The sequence below is a fragment of the Apaloderma vittatum genome, unplaced genomic scaffold (genome assembly GCF_000703405.1).
Source record: "Apaloderma vittatum isolate BGI_N311 unplaced genomic scaffold, ASM70340v1 scaffold13215, whole genome shotgun sequence".
Classification (NCBI taxonomy): domain Eukaryota; kingdom Metazoa; phylum Chordata; class Aves; order Trogoniformes; family Trogonidae; genus Apaloderma; species Apaloderma vittatum.
In genome coordinates, this window is record NW_009716591.1 from 9,347 (window position 1) to 33,956 (window position 24,610).

The 24,610-nt window shown below is 39.2% G+C and overlaps 1 protein-coding gene across 1 annotated transcript in view; it reads left to right on the forward strand.

Moving 5' to 3' along the window:
- TAF1B (TATA box binding protein (TBP)-associated factor, RNA polymerase I, B, 63kDa) overlaps positions 1–24,610 on the forward strand; it is a gene marked incomplete at its 5' end in the record, with an annotated part of 48,458 nt that overhangs the window by 8,846 nt on the left and 15,002 nt on the right. The window contains one exon of the mRNA XM_009869597.1: positions 5,722–5,821. Coding sequence (XP_009867899.1) covers positions 5,722–5,821 — 100 coding nt within the window. The remainder of the gene's footprint in view (positions 1–5,721; positions 5,822–24,610) is intronic.

Here is a 24,610-nt window from a genome sequence, read left to right on the forward strand (position 1 = left end):
TGCCACGGCGTTCAGAATTCAAACTAGCATCCTGCTATATGGAAGTATTTATTGAGTAGGTTAAGAAATAGTAGAACTCAAAAGTTGTTCCTGATACCAAGATTTATTACTGACTACAGTCTTCCTAAGAACTGCCATAGTGTGCTCTGTATTTTTGTTAGTGATTTGGAATTAAATATATAAATCTTGTCTGATAATGTTTGCATATGGCAAAAATCCAAGTAGTAAATTACAATTACTGGGACAGAGCAAATGGTTCGCAGTGAAGAATTATTGCTTAGCCTGTCCTATTTGGAGTGAAAAATGGATAATTAAGTATCTGTTCTTTGGTTACTGTCTCTGGAAAGCATATGGGGTCACGCGAGGCAAATCCATTCTCAAAAGGATATATCTTAGTACAGTTGTGTGGTTTGAAAAACAACAGAACAACAACAACAAAAAGCCCACAAAAACCAGCTGTCAAAGTCAACTATTAAGAGGAGAAGTAGATTGTGTTGTTGGCATATTAATGGTATGTTCTTGTATTTGACACTTTAAAAATTGAGGATTGCAAAAAATTATTCAGAACCTGGAGAACATCTTCTGTACTGCAATCCTTAGGAGATAAACACATTTGCTTGAAAGGATTTTGAGGAAACATGAAAACAGTAAAAAAATGGAAGAGCAGGGAAAAAAATCAAGCACCAAGTATAGCACAGAAAGGCATAATCAGACACTAATAATGGGAAATTGAAATAGGCTGATTTGAATGAGAACATAATTTAATTAGATACAGGGTATGGGTGTACCACTTCTAAAAGTGGGTAAATCAGAATGATCCAGTGAGTTTAAATGCACTGTACATATGAACTGAATTAGATACGGAAAGTGATGTTTAAAAGAATGTTATTTGTGTTGCAAAGTTTTACCATGATACGCTAGTTATATAAGACCTTAATTACATTATCATGCTTCCCTCCCTACCCCTAAGGTCTTTCCCGTTCACAAGTTTGATTAAGAAGGGGAAGGAATTTTAGATTGCGTGAACTGTCATAAAATACTTACTTTCTGTCTTCTGCATATTGAAGTTTAAAAAATCAGACAGTGTTCACATTTTTGCATGCATTAAGACACGGATTAAAATAGCGACAGACTAGAGACAAAAACTATGCAGAGAAACCATTAAGTATTCAACATTACCTTTTATCATTTTTATAGGCAAATTGTTTTATTTAAACCACCTGAGTTACAGTTGTACTTAAAGCTCTGCCTTGTTTTTTTCTTCAGTTTGGTTTTCTCCCTACACTGAAGTCAGCTGACTACTGCCTCCTCCCTTGTGATACATGCTTAGGCACTGTGGTAGGGCAGTCTGCCAGCTTTTAAAGGATTTACAACACCAAAAATATACCCCTCCTTCCTACTTGACACACTTACCAGAAAAACACTACAATTACCTCCTCTGGCAGGGACATTTTGGTTTAAAAATAACATTCTTAACAACGTTCTACTGAAGCCTATGTAACACATGAAATCCTTTTCCCTTGCGAATAGTCTCACAGTACTCCACACGCTGTATATTGTTTATCTAAATAAGTAATAAAATCATTGGCCTGTGGAAAAACTTTTGAGATGCTAGACTTTGAGATTGTGAGAACTAATGCTTTTCAAATGAGGTTATACCTAGCTGTGCTGGCAAGACCGAACTTGTAATCAGTTTGTGGCATTACTATGTGGCTTTAACAGATGCATCATTTCCTCCTAACATGCAGAGGACCTAGGATTTTTTTCATTCTTGGGCCTTATTAACGTATGCTGCTGCTGTAATTAAAAGAACATGGGCTGTGTACTCCATCTGCCAGTCAAGGTTTCAGCACTTAACTGATACAACACAGTCTTGCAAGGGTTCTGATCATCTGTCCTTTAAATGCAAGGTTTGGAAGAGCAGCAGACAGAAGAAACTGTTCTGAAGTGCTATTCCAAATCTGGGCTTTTGGAGTAAAACATTAAGAACCAGAATCATCAGTGCGTAATATACATAACAGGGTATTTCCGCTGGTTCTTGTATTTTTAGAATGTAGAAACAACTCTTAACCTGAAAGAGAGGAGCATTCTTTTGTGTGGAGAAAGTAATTTCAAGCTAGGAGAGATGTCATTATTTGTTGAACAGTTGCAATGCTTTGACTTGGTACAGCCAAGTTAGGGAAAACATCTATTTAAAAAAACCAAGCCAAACAACAACCAGAAAACACAAACCAAAAAATGTTCTGGTGGACAGTGCTCATCTCTTGCAGCCTAAGGATGTGGGTCCAACATCTCTTTAAGCTGATCTGAGCTTCTGTTGCTGCGGCCCTGCATAACCATTTCTGCTCTGGGTTCTAGCATGTACTTTATGGTGGATCAGTTGAAAGAAATAGAGCTGCAGAAAACTAAGTTTGCAAAGGAAACTTTCACCAGACATTTTAGCGCAGGTTAATTTGCTCAACGACAGTCCCTTTCTGCCGTGTGCCGGCAGTGAGTGCTGGCAGTAATGTTCGTGCAGTCAGCTGAGTCTGGAAATCTGTCTGGTTGAAATCAAGCCCTAGAAAACAAAGGACTAGTTTTCAATCTAATCCTCTGGCTGAGAAGTCACACAAGTGCTTTTGTCAGCAGGGAGGAGTGTGTGGCAGAGGACTGAAGGGAGGGTGGGATTTCCCATTTCAGAGGCAGCAAGCTGCTGGGGTGGTTTGGCTGCAATCACCACGACACCACACCCGAAGGAAGGTCCTAATTGTTTGTCCCTCTCCCAGCTGCCACTCTGCTGGCTCAGGAGGTTGCTGCTCTTGGTGCCTTGGCTCTTGGGATCTGACAGCTAATTGCGTGATTGCACCTTAACACGTGTCAGCCAAAGCTTATCATCAGCCGAGCCGGGAACGGGTCGCTGTTGCTGAAGGAGGAAGGTCTTTCTGCCCTTTCTTCTCTCTTCCTGCCTGCGTGAGGCATCCCCTTCCCTCTGCCAACCCTTGCACTTGTGTGAGCCATCTGTGAACTGCCTTGGCTGGTTAGATGATGGGAGAGAAACCCTTCTTTCTGGCAGTCGGGTAACGGGGTAGCCGTTGGCTGCTCTTGTGAGCTACATTTGTGGAAGAGAATGATGAGCAACAGGAGCTGGCAGCCAGACGAGGAGGAGGGAAGTACAACTGGTTACATTCAGCCCAGTCTCTTTTGTGAAACTGTCCCTCGGGTTCAAGTTCTTCAGCTCAGTGCAGCTGCCCTTGACTCAAGGGAGTGACGGAGCCGAAGCTCAGGCTGCTCAGCAGATCAGGTGGGATGGCAAAGATGAGCAACTGGTGCAGGATTTGGGTGATAACCTCAATGAGTGTGTGGACCAGTCCATGTCTCCGCTTGGTGTGCAGAAATTTTATTTACACTGGTTGAGGAAAGCTACTGAAATTTTGCTAGCAAAATGTGCATTGCACGTTTGATTGGAAAGGATTTTTACCTCTTTGTTTAAGAGGCTAATACACAGAGCTTCAGAATAAAAAGTATAGGGCAATGCAATTTTTCAGATTGCTGTTTATTTCCAGAAATTTAAAATTATAGGTTAATTCTCCCAGGGGGGTTTGATTAAGAAATGCACTTTTCTTTTTAACCCTGGGTAGAATTTTACTTTTGTTTTTTAATTAAACTGAAAATTTAGTTAGTGTAAATGTAAACTTTGCAGTTACAAGCAAAGAAATAGAGTCACAGTCAGCGTCAATAGATACACACTACATAACGTGCAACAAGTGGTGATTAGGGCACTGCACTGGGAGAGGGAAGGCAAATGTAGGCTCAGGAGGGAGGAGAATCCTCCTCAACAGTGGCTGCTCTGTCTGTAGAGCCCTCAACACAAGAAGGACGTGGAGTTGTTGGAGTGGTTCCGGAGGAGGCCACAATAATGATCCAAGGGCTGGAGCTCCTCTGCCGTGAGGACAGGCTGAGAGAGTTGTGGTTCTTCAGCTGGAGAAGAGAAGGCTCTGGACACACCTTATAGTGACCTTCCAGTGCCTGAGGGGGCTACAGGAAAGCTGAGGAGGGGCTGTTTACAAGGGTGTGTAGCGACAGGACAAGGGACAATGGTTTTAAACTAGAGCAGGGTGAATTTAGATACCAGGAAGAAGTTCTTCACTATGAGGGTGGTGAAACACTGCAGCAAGTTGCCCAGGGAGGTGGTGGAGGCCCCATCCCTGGAGGCATTCAAGGTCAGGCTTGAGGGAGCTCTGAGCAACCTGATCTGGTTAAAGATGTCCCTGCTCACTGCAGGGGGTGGACTAGTGACCTTTAAAGGTCCCTTCCAGGCCAGCACATTCTTTGATTGTTCTCCCATATGGTTTTTTTTTATTTTCTTCCTGTGCTCTTTGAGGAACCCGGTGTTTCAGCTTGTGGGGTTGGATCTCTCCAGCAGTCGAAGTGTGCTGGGTACCGCCCTGCATCCCGAGCAGGTGCAGAGCCCAGTCTTACAACCACTTAGAGGAACCCAGGAGGGACTTGCAGAATTCTTAGACCAAGAAGTTACTCATCTGTGTAGCAAGGCCAGAGAGATACTGTACAGATATCACAGCTGGCAGGAGAGAAAATTATTTTCAAATCTCTAGTATTATTTAAAGAGCAAGGTTTTCTCTGAAATGTTAACTTACTCAGGTTTAATGTACTCTTAGCAAAACTGTCTTGGAGAAGTGGAAACAGGAAGGCAGTTCTAGCTTAGTCCTGTGGGAGACCACTAATATGCTCTAGTCTGGAATGAGCGTAGTGTCTGTTCCCTTGTGAGGATCTGTGCTGGTTCAGTTCTTGCTTTGCCTGGTGTGAACGTCAGCTAAGATGATAGGTAAGAGCAAGGGTTTGGTGTGGAGGTGGCTTTTTACTGGTATCTGTTGTTAAGTCCCATCTTACACATCTATATGTGTATGTATGTATGTATATATGTATATATATATGTACATATATATGGAGAGATATATACACCTATGTGTAAACATATATCCATATATATACATGTATACGTGTATATGTATGTACATATATATATGGACACATATGAAAAAGTCAAGAAAAATCCCAAACAACACTGTTAGCTGTTTGCCAAAGCTAGTTTTTAATAAAAAATGCATTATTTGGGTGCAAATAAAAATTAAATTATTTTGTATTTAGTAGTATGCAGAATCACTTCTATTCATACCTGAATAATACTTTTCTAAAAAAAAATTAGAATGCAGATGTAACTAATGGGAGTTTCAGTTTTGTGTGTCTGCTCATCATGCTGTGACTTTACTCCCCATTGCCTGACTCAAACTCCTCCAGCACAAAGTGTGTGTTTTAAAAGTAAACCTTAATTAAAGCTTTAGAATTTTGGGAAAAAAAATCCATAGTGTTCAAAAGCGGCTTAAAAGAGTTTGAGAAATGCAGTAGCCAAAGAATGCGCACAACAAACTTCACGTAAACATGTTGATTGTAGGCTTCCTGCTTAACATCATCATTTGTCAATCATATCTGAGCTTGAACTGAGCCTGTTAAATGATTGAACTGTCTTTTGGCCTACGGAGCATTTAGGGGTGTGTAACTTCAGGTAGAATTGCTTAGGCAGTATAACGCTGCTGGTATTTCAAATCAGAAGTTGATTTGTGTATTAATTTTAGAATGGAATCATAAAATCAATAAATGTATGCATTTGTCATGCAAAACACTATTTTGATTTGATCTTTTTCTTCTATTCCTTTTTTAATGCAGGTTTGTTGTTGAAGGTCATATTCCATATTTTAATGTTTTTAAGCATTTTCCGGAGAAGATGAAATTATGTGGACTTGATCTTAAGATCTTTTGCGTAGAGGTAATTTTTTTCTTAAAGATTAAAAAAAATGACCAAAGCCTAGTTATCTTGTGGTATTTCAGTTTGTTTGGTCACTGTACTAATAAATTGATTAAATCTATTCATATGCTGTAGAATTCATGTTTTGCGTTGTTGGAGTCTGTAAAGAAACCATTGCTCTCCGTGACTTGGAGTGCTTTAATCTTTAACCAGTCTTATTAAGCTGATTATCTAAGTTAAAACAAAATCGTTAAGTACTTGTGGAGAAAAAGGTATTCAGAACTGCTCTTGGAACACTCAGAAAGAGCATTTGACTTCACGTCTAAGGGCGATGTGTTATCCTTTTATTGGCGCTTATTTGGAATATCTCGTGGATTTGTTTTGTAATTCCGTATTATTTTCATACAGCATGATTTAGATGCTATCTCTTGTTCTGTTTCTTGGTGTATGTTTGCAATATATCAAAACTAAAACCTCCGTAATGGGTTATGGCCCTTCTAGAAGCTGGATAGTGATGAAGAGTTTTGAGTAAAATACAAATTTCCCTTACTTAAGGTTATTATGTAATGTGGTAATGATTGCCCACTGGTGATTGTGTTGCAGGAAAAAAACCATTTCTTATGGATTTTGGAAACGTGCAAATTAAATCTTGGCTTTTAAGAGCAGACAGCAACAGTTCTGCTAACAGGAAAAGCTAGGTTTTGGTGTGCTCTAGGGTGTTTGTATTCCAAACCCTCAGTGATAATGTTGCAAGTAATGTTACTGTTCTCCAGTAGGTAGCTTACTTCAGCTGGTGGTGAGTTGTGTTTTTCAGAAGCTAATCTGTAGCTTTTTTAAATTTTTTTGATACAGCTGCTATCCTGTCTGGAAAAATAATTATGACCTCAACTGTTAAAAATTAAGAGATAAATTTAATATAAAGCCTTTGATTTCTTTTTCTTAGATATTTCCTTAATAGAAAAGATACACTAGGTGGGAATGTGGGTGTAAACTTTTTAAACTCTTTTAATTTTCAGTTCCTATCCTTCTTTGCCTCCGTCCTCTGCAAGTGGTTTTGTTTTTCAAAAATGGTTATGTAGAACTTGTATTCTGGCCTGACTTAATAAAATAACTTCCCATGCAATCCTGAAAAACACACAGATAAAATGGTCGTATGAATTGCAGCTGTAAAACTTGGGTCGCGTCTCATAGTGGGACATCTGGTTTGCTGAGAGGAGATGACATTTGCCCTCAGAGGATGCCACTGCTTGCTTTTGGGGTTGAGCCGTTCCTGGCATGCGGGATGATCTGATGCCAGTCCTGAAGGTGATGGCATTGTCCTCGTTAGCTTACTTGCTCCCAGAAAGGTTTGAATTATCCTACTGTCCTCCCAAAAGCACGCTTCCACCATGGACTGTAGCATGACCTGGTGTGGGAGCGGGACTTCACAGCCTGAGAGCCACAAACTGGTCAATTTAGTCTTGTTCCACCTTTACATAAAAGAGGAAGGCTAGTCACTTCACCCTCAGTCTTGAGCACTTACATGGTATATATGCACTTTCCTTTTTTCACAAAATAGGAAAAGAAAAACCAAATATGATTTTTCTGGTCTTAGGCTTGCTTATGATGAGTCTCTGTCTAGTGTGGTCTGCTGTTTAGCTTACAGGAAATTGCTGATTTAAAATCTAAATTTGTGTGGCTTTTGACTTCCAACTTGCTTGTCTGTGATGCTGACAGCTGCACCCCTCACTTCCAACGTCTAAATAAATAGATATATGAAGTAATCAAGTCATCTCTTCACTCTGACTGCATTGAGGTACATAGCTAAAGTTCTGGCAGCTTGAGTTTCTTCCAGCTGCTGCAGTATTATCGTGGCTTCTTTCTAGGAATATCTGCTCCTAACTTTACCTTTAATGTTCCTTTAGTAATGCATTCTTGGTTTACTTAGAGTTAACATTTTTTACCTCATTACACTGATAATTCCAAGAACCTTATTAGCTGTTTCCTACATCTGATAGTTCAGAACCAATTGCGCTGCTCGTTACAGCACTGAGATTGCCAGTAGTTTACTGTATCTAGTTTTGACATCTGAGTTTTGAGAAATTCAAGAGATGAGGTTATTGTCCTGGAGCAGGAAGTCAGATTGTGTAATACTCTATCTTGAAAATACAGCCTGCATTCTTTTCTTCTTGGTGTTCTGTATATAGTATTCTACAGACAATTATCTTCAAAACCTGTATGGGATTATGACTGTTAATAATCAGGCAGGTAAGATGCTCTAAAAGCCATTATTTGTGGCGTTTCGAGTCTGGCGAGTACAAACTGTAAAGATGTTAAAAAATCTTGATAACTGACAGGACGATTAAATATGTCTCCTTTTTTATTTTGAACAGTTTTTTGTTTAATTGTGTCCTGTGCTAATTCTCTGCAGCCTGAATTTGAATCAAGAAGTAGTTATGACAGTATCGTGAAGGATTTGAAGTCGTACAAAGTATCACTTTATCAGTTCAGTACAGATGAAGCTTACCTTGGTAAGGCTTATTTTGTATAAAAACATTCTCTGTAGCTTAAATATATAGGATGAGAGGAAATGGGCTCAGGTTGTGCCAGAGGAGATATAAATTGTATATTAGGAAAAATTTCTTTACTGGAAGAGTGATGAGACATTGGAAAAGGCTGCCCAGGGAACTGATGGAGTCACCATCCCTGGAGATGTTCAAAAAATGTGTAGATATGGCCCTTTGGGACATGGTTTAGTGGTCGTGGTGGCATTGGGCTGACAGTTAGATTTGATGATCTTAGAGGTCTTTTCCAACCTTAATGATTCTATGATTCTATATTTTTTTCAGTAGCAATTTCCCAGATACATTGAATTTGTAAAAGGTTGAAGTTGTTATAGCTTTAAAAAAAAAAAAAAGGCACTAATTATTACAAGGTGAGTCACATCTGCTTTCTGTCTCTCCATGTAGCAACATGTGTATGTGTGCACGCACAAGGTTAGGGGTTGGTTTTGTGCCTGGTCACTGAGTAGTAGTATTTCAGATGCAAGGATTAGTGACTAGTCTCAGGCTTTCCAGCTGATGAATGTCTGTGCTGTGTAATATAGGAAATTGCATTTCAACATAAAACTTCTTTACCATAAGGGTGATGTAATGCTGGAACCACTGTGGAGTCCACATCTTTGGAGATGCACAAAACCTGACTGGACACGATCCTGAGCAACTTGCTGTAGCTGACCCTGTTTTGGGCAGAGGCATTGGACTCAGTGATCTCCAGAGGTCCCTTCCAACCTCAAGTATACTGTGATTCAAATGCTGCAGGATGCTTTTTATTCTAATGCAGATTTTCAAAGCAGGTGGCAGATAGAGTCCCTCATGGAGCAGCTAATAAAAAGAAAATAATTCTTGATTTTGGCCAAACTGATTTTTTTTTTTTTTAAATAAGTGCTACAAAGGTTATTGTATCTAGACGCCTCTGTCCGGAAGTCTGGGAAGTCTGAGCATGGCTGCCTCCAAAATCAGGAGAAAAGGAGCCTCCACTTCTCCATATGATCTTTATCATGATGCATAACTGTTAGACACTTGTCAGGTCCTACCTGGAGATAAGAACTACCTCCTAAGTATTTTGTGAAGGATGACAATACTTTTATAAAAGATCTTTTTGTAAAATGAGGTGTTTATCTGCCAGATGTGTTTATCTTTCCATTACTCCAAGTCTGTTTTCTTAGCCTTCACTTGTTTAACCATCTTATTTATCCATTCCTCTGTTAAAATGGTGTGTATGTTGGAAGTTAGGCTTCAGTAAATGGCCTTTACCTAAACGCAAGATCAGAGGCTTCCCGGGGTAAAGAGCAGCAGTAGCAGGGTGCTCCTGCTCAGCTCTCAGTTCAGAAGTTTTAAGTTCCCAATACAAGACAGTAAAAGCAAGTTTTCATTTTACTCTGCAAAATTTCATTTTTCTAAAAACAGGTATTCTTATTCCATTTGATTAAAACCTTTCTTTATGCATCAAGAAAGAGTAAGATACTCTAAGTTTTAGGTTTTGTTCTATGCAAGAGGTGAAGGGGGTTTTTCCCTTGCTATTTGCAATTTGTTTAACTGCAGTAAATCCCTGCCGATCTTCAGGCTTATGCCAGTAGCCAGTACGTTTTTGATAAATGCAGTCATCTTTTCTCTTTTGGGTGGAAGTCATTGTTGTTCCCTTTTTAATGCACAGGATTTCTTTCAAAGCCCACTAGTGTAGGAGTGAAAAGGAGTTTTTAAGTTAGAAGTAGTATATCTGAAGCTCGGTGACTAATTTGCTTTCAGCTTGTTTTATTTTTATCGATAGCGTCTGACCTTCAGCAGAGCTACACACAAATTTGCTCTTCTGTCTCTGCTCGAAGTAGGGATACATTCTTAAGATACACACCCTCTATTTTGCTTTTAAGGATTTATCCTCATAGAAAGTTGACTAAAGCATCCTTTTTGTCTTGAGCTAGCAACAGCTTGTCCTTGCCCTACATCTGGTTTTCCTTACGTTTTTTTGACTTAGGACTGTGTACCCTGATCATCTTCTACGTAATTGTTTTGTTTGTGCTTTAAAATTAGTTCTGCTTTACTGTCTCAAGTTTACCTTTAGCTTTCATTACTTTTTATAAAAACTCATTATGTTTTGGCATATTTTACCCTTAGTGCATCACTGATTGATTTTTCATGTCAAAACCTACTAGGGTGGGTTTTTTTGATTTTCACATTCTCAATACACGCACACACACACACACTTAAATGTACGTGTATATGTGGGTAAGCAGGTCACTCCCATGGCTGTTGGGCAACATGATTGACTAAAGCATTGAGATAACAAACACGTCACTGTGGAGCGTGTGCTGTGTGGAACAGGATAGGTGTAGTCACGTAAATATCTCTCGGATCCTGTTGTTCTGAAGAGCTTTGGGAATGGTCACCTTTTTAGATGCACAAATACCTGGCCTTGGCGTGGAGCCTGACGTGTGACCTCAGGGAAGGTCCCTCCTCTCAATCTCTCCTCCAATTCCTTTCTTCCTAAAGTTCTTAAGAATCGCTTTTTTTTTTTTTTTTCTCTCAAGGGTGGGGGGCACTGGCAGAAAGTTGAGCTTGGTGGGTGTTACCTTGAATTTTGTTCAGAATTGTCCACTGACTTGCCCTCGAAGACGAAAGGAATGGGTATTTACTGAGTTATCCTTACTGCTACTGTGGTCGTGGAATGGGCTTTTGCCTTTTTTGGTTGGTTGGTTTTTGTTGGTTTTGCTTTAACCTCACCTGGAAGTAGCAGCACAGTACTGAGTCTATCTGTAACCTTCTGGCTTTTACAAGACCACCTAATGCTTCAGTTTTTAAGCACTTCTGTTGTTTGGTTGTTGATACATTGTTGCTGTTAAAAATGCTTCCTTTTTTTGTTTTATGATTTGCTTCCATTCCTCTCTGTGTTTTTTGGGATTTTTTATAAACCACTGAGTGTTCCTCCCTGTAACAACAATTTATTTATTTAGACAGCTTTGATCTTGCAAGGTGTGCAAATTTAATGTCCAGGTTACTTTTTGGTTGTTACTTTTTTGGTTGATTTTTCTGTTTCCTTTTACATGTCTTGCCACCAACTTGGCCATATTAATAGAACCATGGTCTAGTTTGATTTCTTCTCTGTAGAATTCACCTATTTCTATCCCTAGATATCTTGATTTTTAAATAACTCCTAGTATTACTCTTTAAATTTTTCCATGGTACAGAAGTGCTTTCTAAACTTCCTTACTTTTGTCTGTGGAAAATTCTTGAACGCATCCTGGTAGCGTGGCACCAATATACTGTGCTCGTCAGGACTCAGTGGTGTGGCCAAGAGAAGAATCTCAGAACTCAAAAGGACACGTCAAACTTTTTTTTTCCTTTTCTCCCACCTCACTGAAAGGCTTCTTGTTCCTTTCTTCTCCCTGATACCTTTTTTCTTTCAGGCTTAATAGCTTCTCGTTCTACATTAAATGACGTCTATTTCTGTCTGTAGCTCTGGGCAGCTCTCCAGTGTGTGTTCAGTGTAATAAGAGTTTTAATTCATGCTCCATTATGAACTGATGTTGGCTTTGATGGGAAAAGGAAGAGTTTGAAAAGATATATTTGCTACCCTAAGAAAAGCCTCGTTCATCCAGGGTCGTCCTCTTCTTTAAAGTAACCTGTGATAAGTGTTGAAGTAGGTACCATAAAGTATTTATGAAGTAGACTGGAAAAACTTTTGCTCTTCTGAGGATATGCCACTTCAGTGCAGAGTGTTTTATTCCATATGATGCTTTTTGAATTTATTTTATTTTATATTAGTTAGAGGAGTATATACCATGCACACATGGATTCACACACACACCCTCCCTAGCCTGGATTATTAAATTTCTTTCCTCTTTTATTTAGGAATGAAAGGCTTGCTTTAAACATTGAGAGATGATCATTCTTCTCTATGCTGTCTGGAAACTTTCCAGTTCTTTGGTTTCTTCTTTTACGGTGTTTTATAGCTTGTATTTTCTTTTTGTTCTTCTCTTCCGTTTTTTTCTTTACTCTTTTTTAAAATTATTTAATTTTGCTTGATTTTAATCTTGGCAGCCCTTTTGTATCTGTATTTCTCTGCAGCTAATCCTGCCACACATCTTTCTGTGTCGGCTTCAACCAAATCTCACTTCCGCTGAGAATTTGAGAGATCCGATTTCTGAGATGAATTTGCCAAGATATTCCTCTGCTATCAAGGATGCTTCTGTTTTGCTCCTTCATTCCGCACCCTTTGCTTTCCAGCAGAGCAGCTCTTCAATTTTGAGTACGAATTCTGAGTTACAGTCTTTCGGTGAGACTTTGTGGTAATTTTGATTTGGGTCCCCTTGAGCTATCCTGTAAAGAAGGAAAAAGGTTTTTTAGAGCAGCTCCCTGTGGGAGCTGCAACTTGAGTCAGCTCTCTCCTCTTCTGACCTTGTGAAGGTTCCTTGACTGATGGGATATTTTTAGCGTCTGTTTTTCCCATTACCATTGTATGATTCTGTTCAGGAACCATGCCAAGATAGTTCTGGAGTTCCTCAATCTCCCCTTTAAAAATTGTTTTTAAATGCTGCATATTAATGTGGAGAGTCCTTTGATGTTTAGAATTTCTTAAGATTATTTAAAAAACAACATTTGTGTTTCAGAGAGCTCCTTAGTTATTTCCTTGAAGCTTCTTGTGTGTAAATCATCTGGGCTTCTCCTTTATACAGTACTCAGTTTTATCAGATGCTGGTTTGCTTTTTGGCAGACGTGATTTTTCTCTTCCTTACATATAATTTTAATGAGATGGATCTGTATTCTTTTTTCAGCTACAGAACATTTTTTCTTTTTCTTCATATTTGTTTCCTGACTTACCCATTTACTTGTGGTATTGAAATTCAAAGTTTTAGGTGGGTTGTTTTTCGGGTTTTTTTTTCCAGTTTCCCTGCTGCTTACGGCGTAGTCGCGTTTACCTCTCGTTTCATTGCAGAATACATACAGTGCTGTTTCTTGCCTTTTTTATGCAGGAGATTGTCCCTGAGCCAAAACCCTGCCCTGCTTCAAAAGGGGGATCTTTTATTTGTTGTTTTTATCTCACAATAAAACAAGGAATATGACAGATCTGTTGAGGAGTGTGACCTACCAGGACTGTATCTGGAGAGGTCTAAAGCGTGTGCTTACCTATCTAGGAGCTACACAGTGTTGTGTAACTTACTATCTTGCCTGAAAACAAGGTTTAAACTTGAGACTTGGATCCTTGTGCAGTACTACCCTGCGTGGGACTTATCTTCCAGGTTCAACATGATGATGTCATGTTAATCATTTACATTACAATATGGTTAAATATTGCTGTATTTACTATGGCAAGAAGGTTAAAGATGCTGAGCCTTGGATTTAGCCCCTTTCTGATTCTCTCTGTTACAGCGACATTACAATTGGAATACAGTTTTTAACATTTGTGCTCTATAAATGTGCCTTGTGACCACCTAACAACTCAGCTGCTCAGTAAAAACTGCTTTGAATTAAATGAGGATGTGCCACAAAAATGTGTTTGAATCAATTCAGCATTGTTCAAGCATGGTAAAACCCATTTTGTTTTGTAAATTTAGCTGACAAGTTTAAGTAGTTTAAGACGCCTCCTGATTTTGATTTCCCTGTGAATGTTGGGGGCAGAGGAGCTGTCAGGTAGCCTGGAGGAAAACATAAAATTGGAGGGTTTCTCATGGATTAAGAGAAGATGATCGCTCAATATTTTGATGGTTGCCTTCTGTATACAACCAAAACAAGGACTTGGTTGTAGTCTTCAGCTTTCGAGGGTAATGACTCAATTTTAGAACTAATCTGACATTCAGTCGTCATTAATTTCTAATCATCTCTGCCAGCTTCTTATAAAGTGTGGGTTGGTTCTTGTGATTTATGCTGCTAGGATTGGTTGAATGATTTGGCTATGCTTTGGCCAGAAGTAGCATCAGTATTAACAGGTTTCTTGAAAACTCCTTATTTGAATTTACAGTACTGAATAACATGTGGAAACTGTCTGTCACTTCTGTATCTAAATGTATGGAGTGTCTTATGTTGAAAATACTTGTTTGCATTTTCTTGTTAGATACTTTGAGCTGCTTCTGTTTTGTTTTGTTTCCTGCGGTCAGGAGCATATCACAAATTGATAAGATACTTTACTGTGTTTGAAGTGCCCAAACTTAGACAGGTAGGATCTTCTGTGGGAGCCTTTGAAAAATAGCTGCCTCCCTTGCTTGCTGAGAGCAATTTCATTAGATAATTTAAGTGCAGATACTGAAGAAGGGGTAGACAGAGATGGAGTGGAGTGATGAGTAGTAGTGGTGGAGTAGTGATGCCTCTCTCTTCTCACCTACGCTTCAGCTCTTCTCCTGGAAGACTGGGCAAGCTTGCAGAGTTTGCACGCCACTTTTACTCATAGTAATCCTTCCTTCTTCTTCGGAGGAGGAGAAAGCCTGAGCACTTTCTCATCTTTCCATAGTCAGAGCGTAAGGTGCTCAGGGAAGAGCCTGATGTTGGTGAGGACGACGTTACTCAGCAATAGCTGTTGGGAGAATATAAGCATGCTGCTCCTACCTGCCTTTCCTCAAACATAGAGCCAAGGGCTGGATATTCTGAGTAAACCAAAACTTATATGGCAAAAGCTTATATGAAGGTGTAATATTGACCACTGGAGATCCTTAGCAATCTCACGATGACTGTTTTTAGCATCACTAAAAATAGAAATGTTTGCCCTGCTTTTGGGCTAACACCTCCCTCACGTTTGCTGGGTTTGTCCCCTGAATTGGATGCAATGTAGCTGGTGCTTTTATACAGCAAATGATATTTCACTCTTTGCTTTGTATCGCAGATGCTATTTATGGTACTGTAATTTTATCAGCTTGAAAGCAGAAGGATTAGCATTTGCTTCATTGCAGAGTTTGGGTATGTGGACAGAAGTTTATAAATTTGACAGTATTTCTTAAGTGCTTGTATTTCTTTAGTTGTGGGTGTGGATTTAGTCTCCTAATTATAGTACTCTTCTAGGAGGGGCAGATGAAGTGAATCACTGTTCTAGGCCTTTATGTTTCTTGTCCCACTGTCTAAGGAGGAGTGTAATTCCTCTGTATACTTCTATATTTGGAATATTACATGAGGTCACTGAACTGAAATTCTTACTGTGGAAATAATTTATGCCATTGGTAGGTAACAACAACACATTGTTTAAACCGTTATGGTTTTACATGCTGATAACACTAAATAATTTTCTAGTCTGATGATGTTTTTTAAAATAAAGTACTCTGGTGACCATTTTGATGAGTAAAACTTTGTAGGAAAAAGTAAAATGCCTATCACTGATGCAAGTAAAGACTGCATACATGTGTAGAAATTATTTTTAAAAAGGAACGATAATTTTAAACAAAAAAACGCGGGGAAAAAAAAAGGGTGCCTACAAGTTGCTTAGTCTTCATCATGCTATTCAGTCTTGTTTTTTCACTTTTGTTTTCTTATTTCTTGTTAAAAATTCTTAATCTTGTGTTATGAGCGGTTTGGAGCAAACTGGTACCCTCTTGATCAGATTTGTTGGGGGGAAGGAAAAAAGAACAAAACAAGGCTAACTTTCCCTATTCTGCATTTAGTGAAATACCTAGTATTCGAGCTTCACAGTTATAAGAATACAGATGGAGCAAATACAGCTTGAAATACAGCTTGAAATTTCTTCCTGTCCAGCAGTTGACTTTAAAAGGGCCAGATAATGACTGGACAAATGCCGTGAAGGAAAAGGGATCTTGAACTAAAAAATGCAGAGATTTCGCAGCGGCCACAAGTGGTGCGAATCGGGACAGATATTTGGTGCTTGTAGTTTGCTTGGTTCATAAATTCCTCCCTGTGCATCTCTCTTGCTCGCAGCTGGACACGAGGCTGAATAGATCGTTCTGGATTGATGTGGTGCAGCCGCTTTTTTTGTTATTGTTCTGGGATTTCAGTTACAGTTTCAGTTTGTGGTTTTTGTGTTCTGAGGAGACTTCTTTTTAAGATCGTAAAACTTCATTTTTCATTAACTAGTTATCTCGCAGCAACTCTTTTTTTAAGTCATAGTTCAAGCCTTTAAGTTAGGTGAACTAAATACCGTCCTTTAAAGTTTCAGATTTAGAGATCTGGGGATGTTTCTTATTCAACTGGAAAAATGTTGAGGAATGATTAAATGGTAAAAGTATGCAAAAATCATTTCTTAAAAGGGCTATCTTTAGTCTATGGCAGAGAGTCCTAAGACTCAATTTTCTTAAGCAAAAACTTTGATTTTTGAAAAAAGATTTTGCATGCTTATGTTTTTCTAGTGATCCCTTGGTTTGTTTCAGTGGAGGAGCTAAGGGAATTGCGTGTTTAAAAACGCACAGTGTAAAATTTCTTAATGTTGAGTAGTAGGGATGATCCTAACGCCAGGAGGAAGAAGGAGCGCTTGCAAAAGTCTGGCCTAGAAATGTGTGGCAAGAGGAGAAATGTGAAAAACCATGCAAGAGTAAATAAATCCTAAGTCATGGGGGAGCCATCCTGGAATGGCACAGATGGCAGCTTAAGGGGTTTTTCATTTTACCTGTATTATTTCTGAACAGCCTTCAGTTCTGTGCAGTTCTCTTTCAGCCCTAAAAGTAAGCACACGGCTTGGATTTGTGAATAGATTAAGCTAATACAATCTTCTTTTCATGTCTTTGAATAGCGATGAAGGTTTTAAAGTTAAGTGTATGGAATTTAGGAATTACTGGAATGAATTTGCTTCTAGCCCAGACTGATGTATGAGTGCGCTAGGGTGTAGCCATTAATCATTTCATCTCATATTGTCTCTAAACCAAGATAGCGTCGCAGTTTAGCACGCGGAAGATAACGAGCTGCGCCGGAGATCTTTTTCCTTTCCTTCGATTAATATGGGAGTTGAAGCCCGCATTAGCATACGCCGTGTGAAACCAGCGCAGTTGCAGAACATTTGATTCTTTCTCTTCTTTTGATGCCGGTTATTCCCCTCGTCATGCGACGATGCCTTCAGCTGTCCGGTGGCTGCTCCTCCAGGGCCGAGCTTTCGGCCGGAGTGTTGTGCAGCTCCCGTCACAAGGTCGAAAACTGGGACAAAGAGACGTACCTGAGGCAGTGGGATGGGTGTGTGACACCATCGTGAGAAAACCTGAAGATTTCCCAAATTCTGTAAAGTTGTCCCCATGTTTCTTCTCTCCCCACCGCTGGCTTTTTCAGAAGGATTTCATATCACTTAATAGTCTTGTGCTGGCTAATAGCCACGTCTTCAAGTCACCACGCAACTCAGGAAAGTGTTGCTGTTTGGAGCGTCTCACTCTCCACATTCTGGTGGATTGCATGTTTATATTTTAGTTTAAGTGTGATTCAAACAAAGTAATTCCTGATTAAATCTAGCAATAAACTCATGAGTGCGGGTCAAAATGTTTGCTGTGTTTTCTCCCGGAGTGCTTGGACCAGAACAATGACTTTCTGCTTCCCTGGAAAGTGTATCCAGCAGACTGGCTTTTTAGACATGTTTCTGTTTGCTGAGGTCCTTTTCTCAAAACAGTCAAACTCTGATGTGTAAGAGCCTCTTTTCCTGACTGAAATTTGAATGAGCGTAATTGCCATGTGATTTTTTTAAATTTAATTTTTGTTTTTAGTGGTAACTATTTAAAGAATTCAAATTAAGACAGGAGCCAGTCGTTCTTGTTTGTTTTAAAAAAATCTTCCAAGAGGTATAAAATTCTAGCCATACAAATTTTGCTAATCAGCTAGGCTGCTTTTACTTTCCAAAGCTGTGATTCTTGCTTTGGTTTGCTGGTGGTTTGAGATACCTTGTAATCTTCGTTTTGTTGAGTGTCTTTCTATCTGTGAAAAAAACATTTGTCTAACTGCATTTTTTGTGCATTTTAACAGGTGCATGCAGTACTTGTTGGAGTTAGAAAGTAGTAGAGCAAAATGAAAAGAAGCAAGGGTGAGGCTTTTTATTTGAAAGAAAAAAAAAGCTGAGGAGGAAGTTCACTGCTGAAAGGGTTATTGTAATCAAGTTTATCATGGGAGCTTGCTGTTGTGTAACAGAAACTCTAGCTTGTCCATACCTGTCTTTAAGCATTACTTAATGAAGAAAGAAAACAAACCTACCAAAATATTTATGAAATTCAATAAAATTTGTTCCCAAACTCTTAAATTTCAGTATGTTATGACAGTTCAGCTCCTTACTAGATTACTCTCTCCATTTGTAGGAAGACTACATTTTTAAGAAAAGTGATCTTTGTCAGCTTGTGAGTGTGAGCAGGCTAAGGCTCAAGCAAATGTCTCTGGTGGTTTAATAATATTAAAACTCATATTCAAAAATGACTTGAGCAAGGAATCATTTAATGAAAAAGATGTCTTCCTCTGAAAGCAGCCTAGTAAAAGGTCTGCCAAGCATCCAATGAAAATCTATTGGGTTTTTTGTTTGTTTGTTTGTTTTTTTCCTCTAGTGAAGGAGTATATCTGTACTGGATGCTTTTTCTCTTGTGTGTGCGTTGCTGACTTACCCACATGCTATCTTGAATTCTTCAGTAAAAACTGCCTCTGTCAATTTAACACGATCTATCTTAGCACTCCTCAAAATTGCATAAACATTGTTTATTGAGTCATCTTCTGAAATTAATCTCTTTTTTTCCTATAGAAAGATCCTTCTCACTTCCTCTGCAGCAAAGATCAGGAGTGATTTGGGATTTTAAGATGTAGTAGTTGTTTCAGCTGACACAGTGCTCAAAGGAGAGAGGAAGAGAGAGGCTGCCAGTGTGGTTTCTATGATTTTCAAGTAGTATCTTTTTTTTTTTTCTTTTTCTCCTCTTCCCATTTGTTGTCAGGCAGGTAATTTGGGCAACTCGTTTGCCTGTCTTTGAGGTGGACAAAACAATTTTGTTTCTCAACCTTTCAGTTATCCTTTTTGCTTGATGGCAGGCTTAGAAAGCAACTTTAATTGCGGGCTTGATCTCTCTCTGTCTCTGCTGGTAGAAGTCGCCTCACGAGCTGAGTATTTGTTAGTAGTTATCTAAATGGAGCTGTGGAGTTTCACCCATCTTTATTCTTGTCATTTGGTTCCCTTGTAGTAATTCCAGGCACACCCTCTCACTGTTACATCAGCATCTGTACGTGATTCATGGATATCAGGGGTTGAAAAATGATTCTGCTCATTTAGTCCACCCAAAAATGGCTGCAACGAGTCAGGCTCGAGGGTCGTCGGGTCGTCTCTCGTGTTTCTGATAGTGCCCTGGGAGAGGACGTGGGAGCAGAGTGCCGTGGTTCTCCCCAGGACGCTTTCACACTCGGCAGCAATTCACAAGTCTGGGACGTTTCTATACAGCAGTGGCAACAGTGCTCACAGTGTCAAAGAATCATAGAATGGGATGGCAGGGACCTTTAAAGATTCCCTTCAAACATTATGTATGTTTTTTCTGCAGGCACTGGCAAAGGTGGCATTCATGAAGAGACTGCACAGAATCTATCTGTGTGACAGAGTTGACTAAAGTAGGGTTTTTGTGGCCAGGTTAGATGTGAAGTTTCTGTTCATAGTAGTGCATGGTGTTAAAGCACATTTAATTTGTGTGGGATGGCTGTTGCATTAGTTCGATGCTGTTCCAGGTGGGATGATGATGGTCCCTGAGAAGTAGGTAGAGGTTAGCCAAGCAGGGAAAAAAATGTCATTTTAGAAATATATATCAGCAAGATTCATTGGTGTGTGTTTGTACAGGAGGTAGCCAGACTGGTAGTACTCTGAGAATACACAAAAACACCACAGAAAAAAAATCTTTAGTAATCTAGGAGGTTCAGCTTGCTGACCACATTAAGGATCTAGTACATAACAGTCGGTTCACAAGGTCATCTCATTCAGTTTTAAATACTAATCTGTGTGTAAATTTCACAGCTGATACAGTTATTGTCTTTACTGCCAGTTCTTTTGTGTAACCTGCGTGCCCTGTGCACTGTGGCTGGCGTCGTCCCACATCAGGCTTATGCTGCAGAAGACCAGATATATCTGAACCAGTTGAGCAGCAGAAACAAAATAAGGTGAACCAGGCTTCTCGAAGCACTCAACTCCCGTGCTTGTTGTCAGTATCTAGTTCTACCTTGTGTAAATTTAAAGCTGACTTGTGCTTCTGGGAGTGTGTATTTCGATGTAGCCTGCATTCAGAGATGTTTACACGCATTAGGGCATCCATTTGGTTTGTTTCTTTTACAATAAATGCATTTAGCTTTTTTATGGGCATGCGCTGGTTTACACAAAGATTGAATCAAAATTCTGGATCTTGTTGCAAAAACCCTTTTTCCAACCCTCACAACTTGATGATTTTCAAACCTTCAAGTTAAATTGTTTTATTAGTCCATTTCCTGAGAAGTGGTACACTCCCAAGCTTGGTCTAGGTTAAATTTATCATCTTCAAAACGATGAAGCTTTTCTGGTTTTTAGATAATTGCAACCATATCCAAACTCCAAATGTCAAAGATTCCCAGAGACCTACAAAAAGCCGATAAGGGAAAAATGAAGACAGACTGTATTAGATTCCAGTATTAAATAGTCATTAAAAAAATTCCTTGGGACGGATGTCCACAGCTGAACGTGAGCAGCACAGGTGAAGGCAGAGGCTTAGAAAATGTACAGGCATGGGAGGAAAGGGTTCCCAGGATAGATATTCACAGGTAGAAGGAGGATAAAGAAGGGAACCATGCTCCAAAAAAAAAGTACTGTGCAGGAGAGGAGGACTGAGGGGAGGGGGAACTATAAGAGGGAGAACTGAAAACAAATCTATAGTTGATTCTTTTCAGAAAGGATAGAACATTATACAGTAACCTGAACTGTCAATATGTGTGTAATGCCTGATGGGATATTGTCCTGATATGGGAGAAGGAAGTGGCCTACACAGTCATCTAAGAAGAGTCAGCCAGACCACATTTAAAACAAGAAGCTATGGAGCCTGCAAATTAATCTCGAGAGCCAGCCAATGCATACTGTTCTCTACTTGTTGATCAGCAACATTCTGATATTGTCCAAACAAGTAGGAGAGGCTGCAATCTTGGCTTACCCCAAACAATTACCTGTTACTGTGATCTGATTATAATGCTAATAGTTTGGCTCATCTGCTTCTGAAAACCAGCTTGTTCTTTTCTAATACAGGTGAAAAATTACATGTAACTTTGACAGATAAAGGCAGCTGATTTAAATAGTCTATGAATATTTATCATCATGAAAATCTTGTTCTAGATGCTTCTTCACCGACTTGACAGCATTATTTTGTTCTCCTGTGCTTACCTGGAATTGGCAGGGGGGAAGAAAAGAAAATAAAATAGTATTCTCAAGTACTACTAGTAATCTTCTGTAGTCTTTCTGGAGAAGACCTGAAGTCACCATATTTGTCATGTGTGGGAATAAGATACAAAGATTTTTCTAAGACAAATCTGTTAAGAAAAGTTCCTGGTAACCTCTGTACCCAATCTAGACAAATTATAGACCGTCAGCGTTGTTGATCAGTCTTGAAGAAATCCCAGCTTGCGAAACACCTGAAAAGGCTAGCAGGTGGCATAACTTTAGAAGGATTTTCTGTCAGGCTTCCTGAAATTATTGAGTGCCCTCAAGGGTTTGTAACTGAGTTTTACACGTGGAGTGTTTCTCAGGTTCTTGAAACAAGGTGAGAGAGCTCAGTAACTCTACGTGCTGATGGACAGGGGAGTTGTCCTAATATTTAGCGCCGAAATACAACTTGAAAAATATGTAATGCAAAATTTTTCAATTCATGATTGGATAAGTGAAAGTTATACTTGGAGAGCGTGTGGCGTATGATCTAACACTGTCCTCTTTTGTCCAAGTACTCCTCCCTTGGAGTTTAATCATGGGGTGCTGGAGGCCGAGCTTTTTCACCTGAAGGAGGGAGGCCCCAGCTCTGGATCTTGCTTTCCTAGTTGATTTGCTGGTGGACTTTCATTGCAACTTGTTTTATCATGTTCTTTTCTTCTGGCAGAGATATATAGCTAGGTAAAAGGTGATAACTTCGATTACTTTTGAGGCTGCTTGTCTGCTATATCTTGCCTTTTCTTTATGTTGTCCTAACATTTGCTGTGTTGGTCGTGTGGAATTGGGTATTCATTCTGTTTTAACCCTCCTGGTCTGCGTGAAGCTTTGCAGAACAAGAGATTTGCTGTATGAGCTCACAGCTCTTTGAGAATTAAACAGACTGTGACCAGGCTTTGTAGAGACTAGTGAAAATTTCTCAGTGCTTGATTACTGAAGTAAGCCTACAGGCTCCTCAGTCCTCTTTTCAGCCTTCAGCCCTTTGCTCTGATGTGTCCTACCAAGATGTGATCTCGTGTTGGATCCAGCTTACGCTTGCAGTTTGCAGTTCAAGAGATTACTGCGTACTCCTGGAAGCGTGATGTTTCGTTCACTTGCACCATCATGACTCAGCCCTGTGTTGTAGAAACATGAATACTACAGTGAAAGTTTTGGAGCTCAGGAGGTTAAGCCCTGGAGAGTAGCAATTGATTCGGTTGATCTTCGTGGTGGATTAGTACATCCTTCTGTCCCAATTGTGTTTACATCTCTTTATGAACACACATCAACTAAGAACAGTTTTTGTCTGTTAACACTCTTTTTTTAAAATAAGCCAAGGGATAGCTCTCAGTATTAATTTTTATTTGTAGTTTTAACACCGCTTGTGTTTGCTCTTCAGATAAAAGGAAAACATCAGTTGTCATTGCAAAGCAAAGCTTTTTCCAGCCATTTTGTAAAAGAACTGAATTGTCTTCTCTGAATTGCTAACAAAAGCTTTGCGACAAAAGTCAGTGTTGGGCATGCAGAGGAAGGGACGATTCACTCGTACCTTGGCTAGAACTCTCTCCTTACTCTGTTACGGTGGGAGAAGCTCAAGTATAAGGTGATACAGGTGTCCTCCTTCAGTTCTCCCTTTCCTTAAATTACCTCTGTGTTAAATTAGACCCTTCAGACAACTTCAGTGGTGATAGCTGAATGTTTCAAGTGGCTGAATTCCCAGTGTCTTAATTTATTTTCATCTGTCATATGTTTTTAAGAAGCTACTAATTCAGCTGCTTTTCATTAAAGGGGAAAATGTATTTCCTTTATATTTAATTAGGAATAGTATTTCTGTAAGGCTTTTAGTTGAATGATCTGGGACTTCAATTTTTCTCCAAATACGCTCAATAGATGTTAACATATGATTCAGATTTTGTTCCAAGATTGTTTTGGTATTCAGTTTAACACTGCTTTTTAAGAGTGTTACTCTTAACTCACTACTGTGAGCCTGGTCTTCTGTAGAAGTCCGGTAATGCGTGTTTTTCTTGTTCCTCAAGATAATCCTGTAGCAGCCTAAGCCAATTTTTAACACTGTTTAGAAAATACAATGAACAGGATACAACTTCCTAACTGTTACGGAAAGTTGCATGTATAATAGTAAGTGACAGCAAAATTATTCATTTGCTTAAGCATGTGTTCACGCAGTTAAGCAAGTCTGAACTGCAGTCTGAGGGGAGATCATTTAAAAAAAGAGGAAGTGTTGGCAATCATTCAAAACGATGAAACCTGAGCATTGGCTACATAGCTTATATTAAAATAGATGAAACCAAATGACTGAATAAAACCATATTATATCAGTCTTGCTGTTGTTGTAAATATGGTTGCTCTAGTTTTAATCTGGTCTGTAAAAAAAAAAAAAGGGAGGCTTAATTCACTCTTATTGAGGAAAATTTTGAATGGTTACACAAAGTGTAAACCCCTGCTAAACTCCTATTCAAGCACCTTATTCACAAATTCGTTTGATAAAATATGAATACCTGATAAAGTGCTCTGCTGAATTAGAATCACCAACTAAAGCAGAGAAAGCATGGATTGTTACCTGTTTAAAATGATAAAGTAGCCTGAACAACTGAAAGTTACCGCTTTAAGGGGTCAGTTCAAGTATCACTTCAAATATAGAGAATTAAGAATGTTTAATGAAACAGTCCAGGTATTAAGAAATGAGGGTCAAATCGGACAGTTCACGCTTATGCAAACCTGCTGAGTTCATTGTGAACAAGCATGTCAAAATCTGTCTCGAAGTTGCATTCTCCTCGAGCAGGAAAACCTCAGTAGAAATTGGGAGAATATTCTTCATGCAGTCAATAGTCATGAAAAGAATATTGCAGATCTGTTTTCATTAATAAATATGCAAATACGGAATTTATTTTTTAAGTGAAATTATAGTAGACATTCTGTGGGAAGGTTCTAGAAAACGTGGGCCTGCTGCTGAGTGGGAATGGGGACATGGTTGCGAAGACCAAGGAG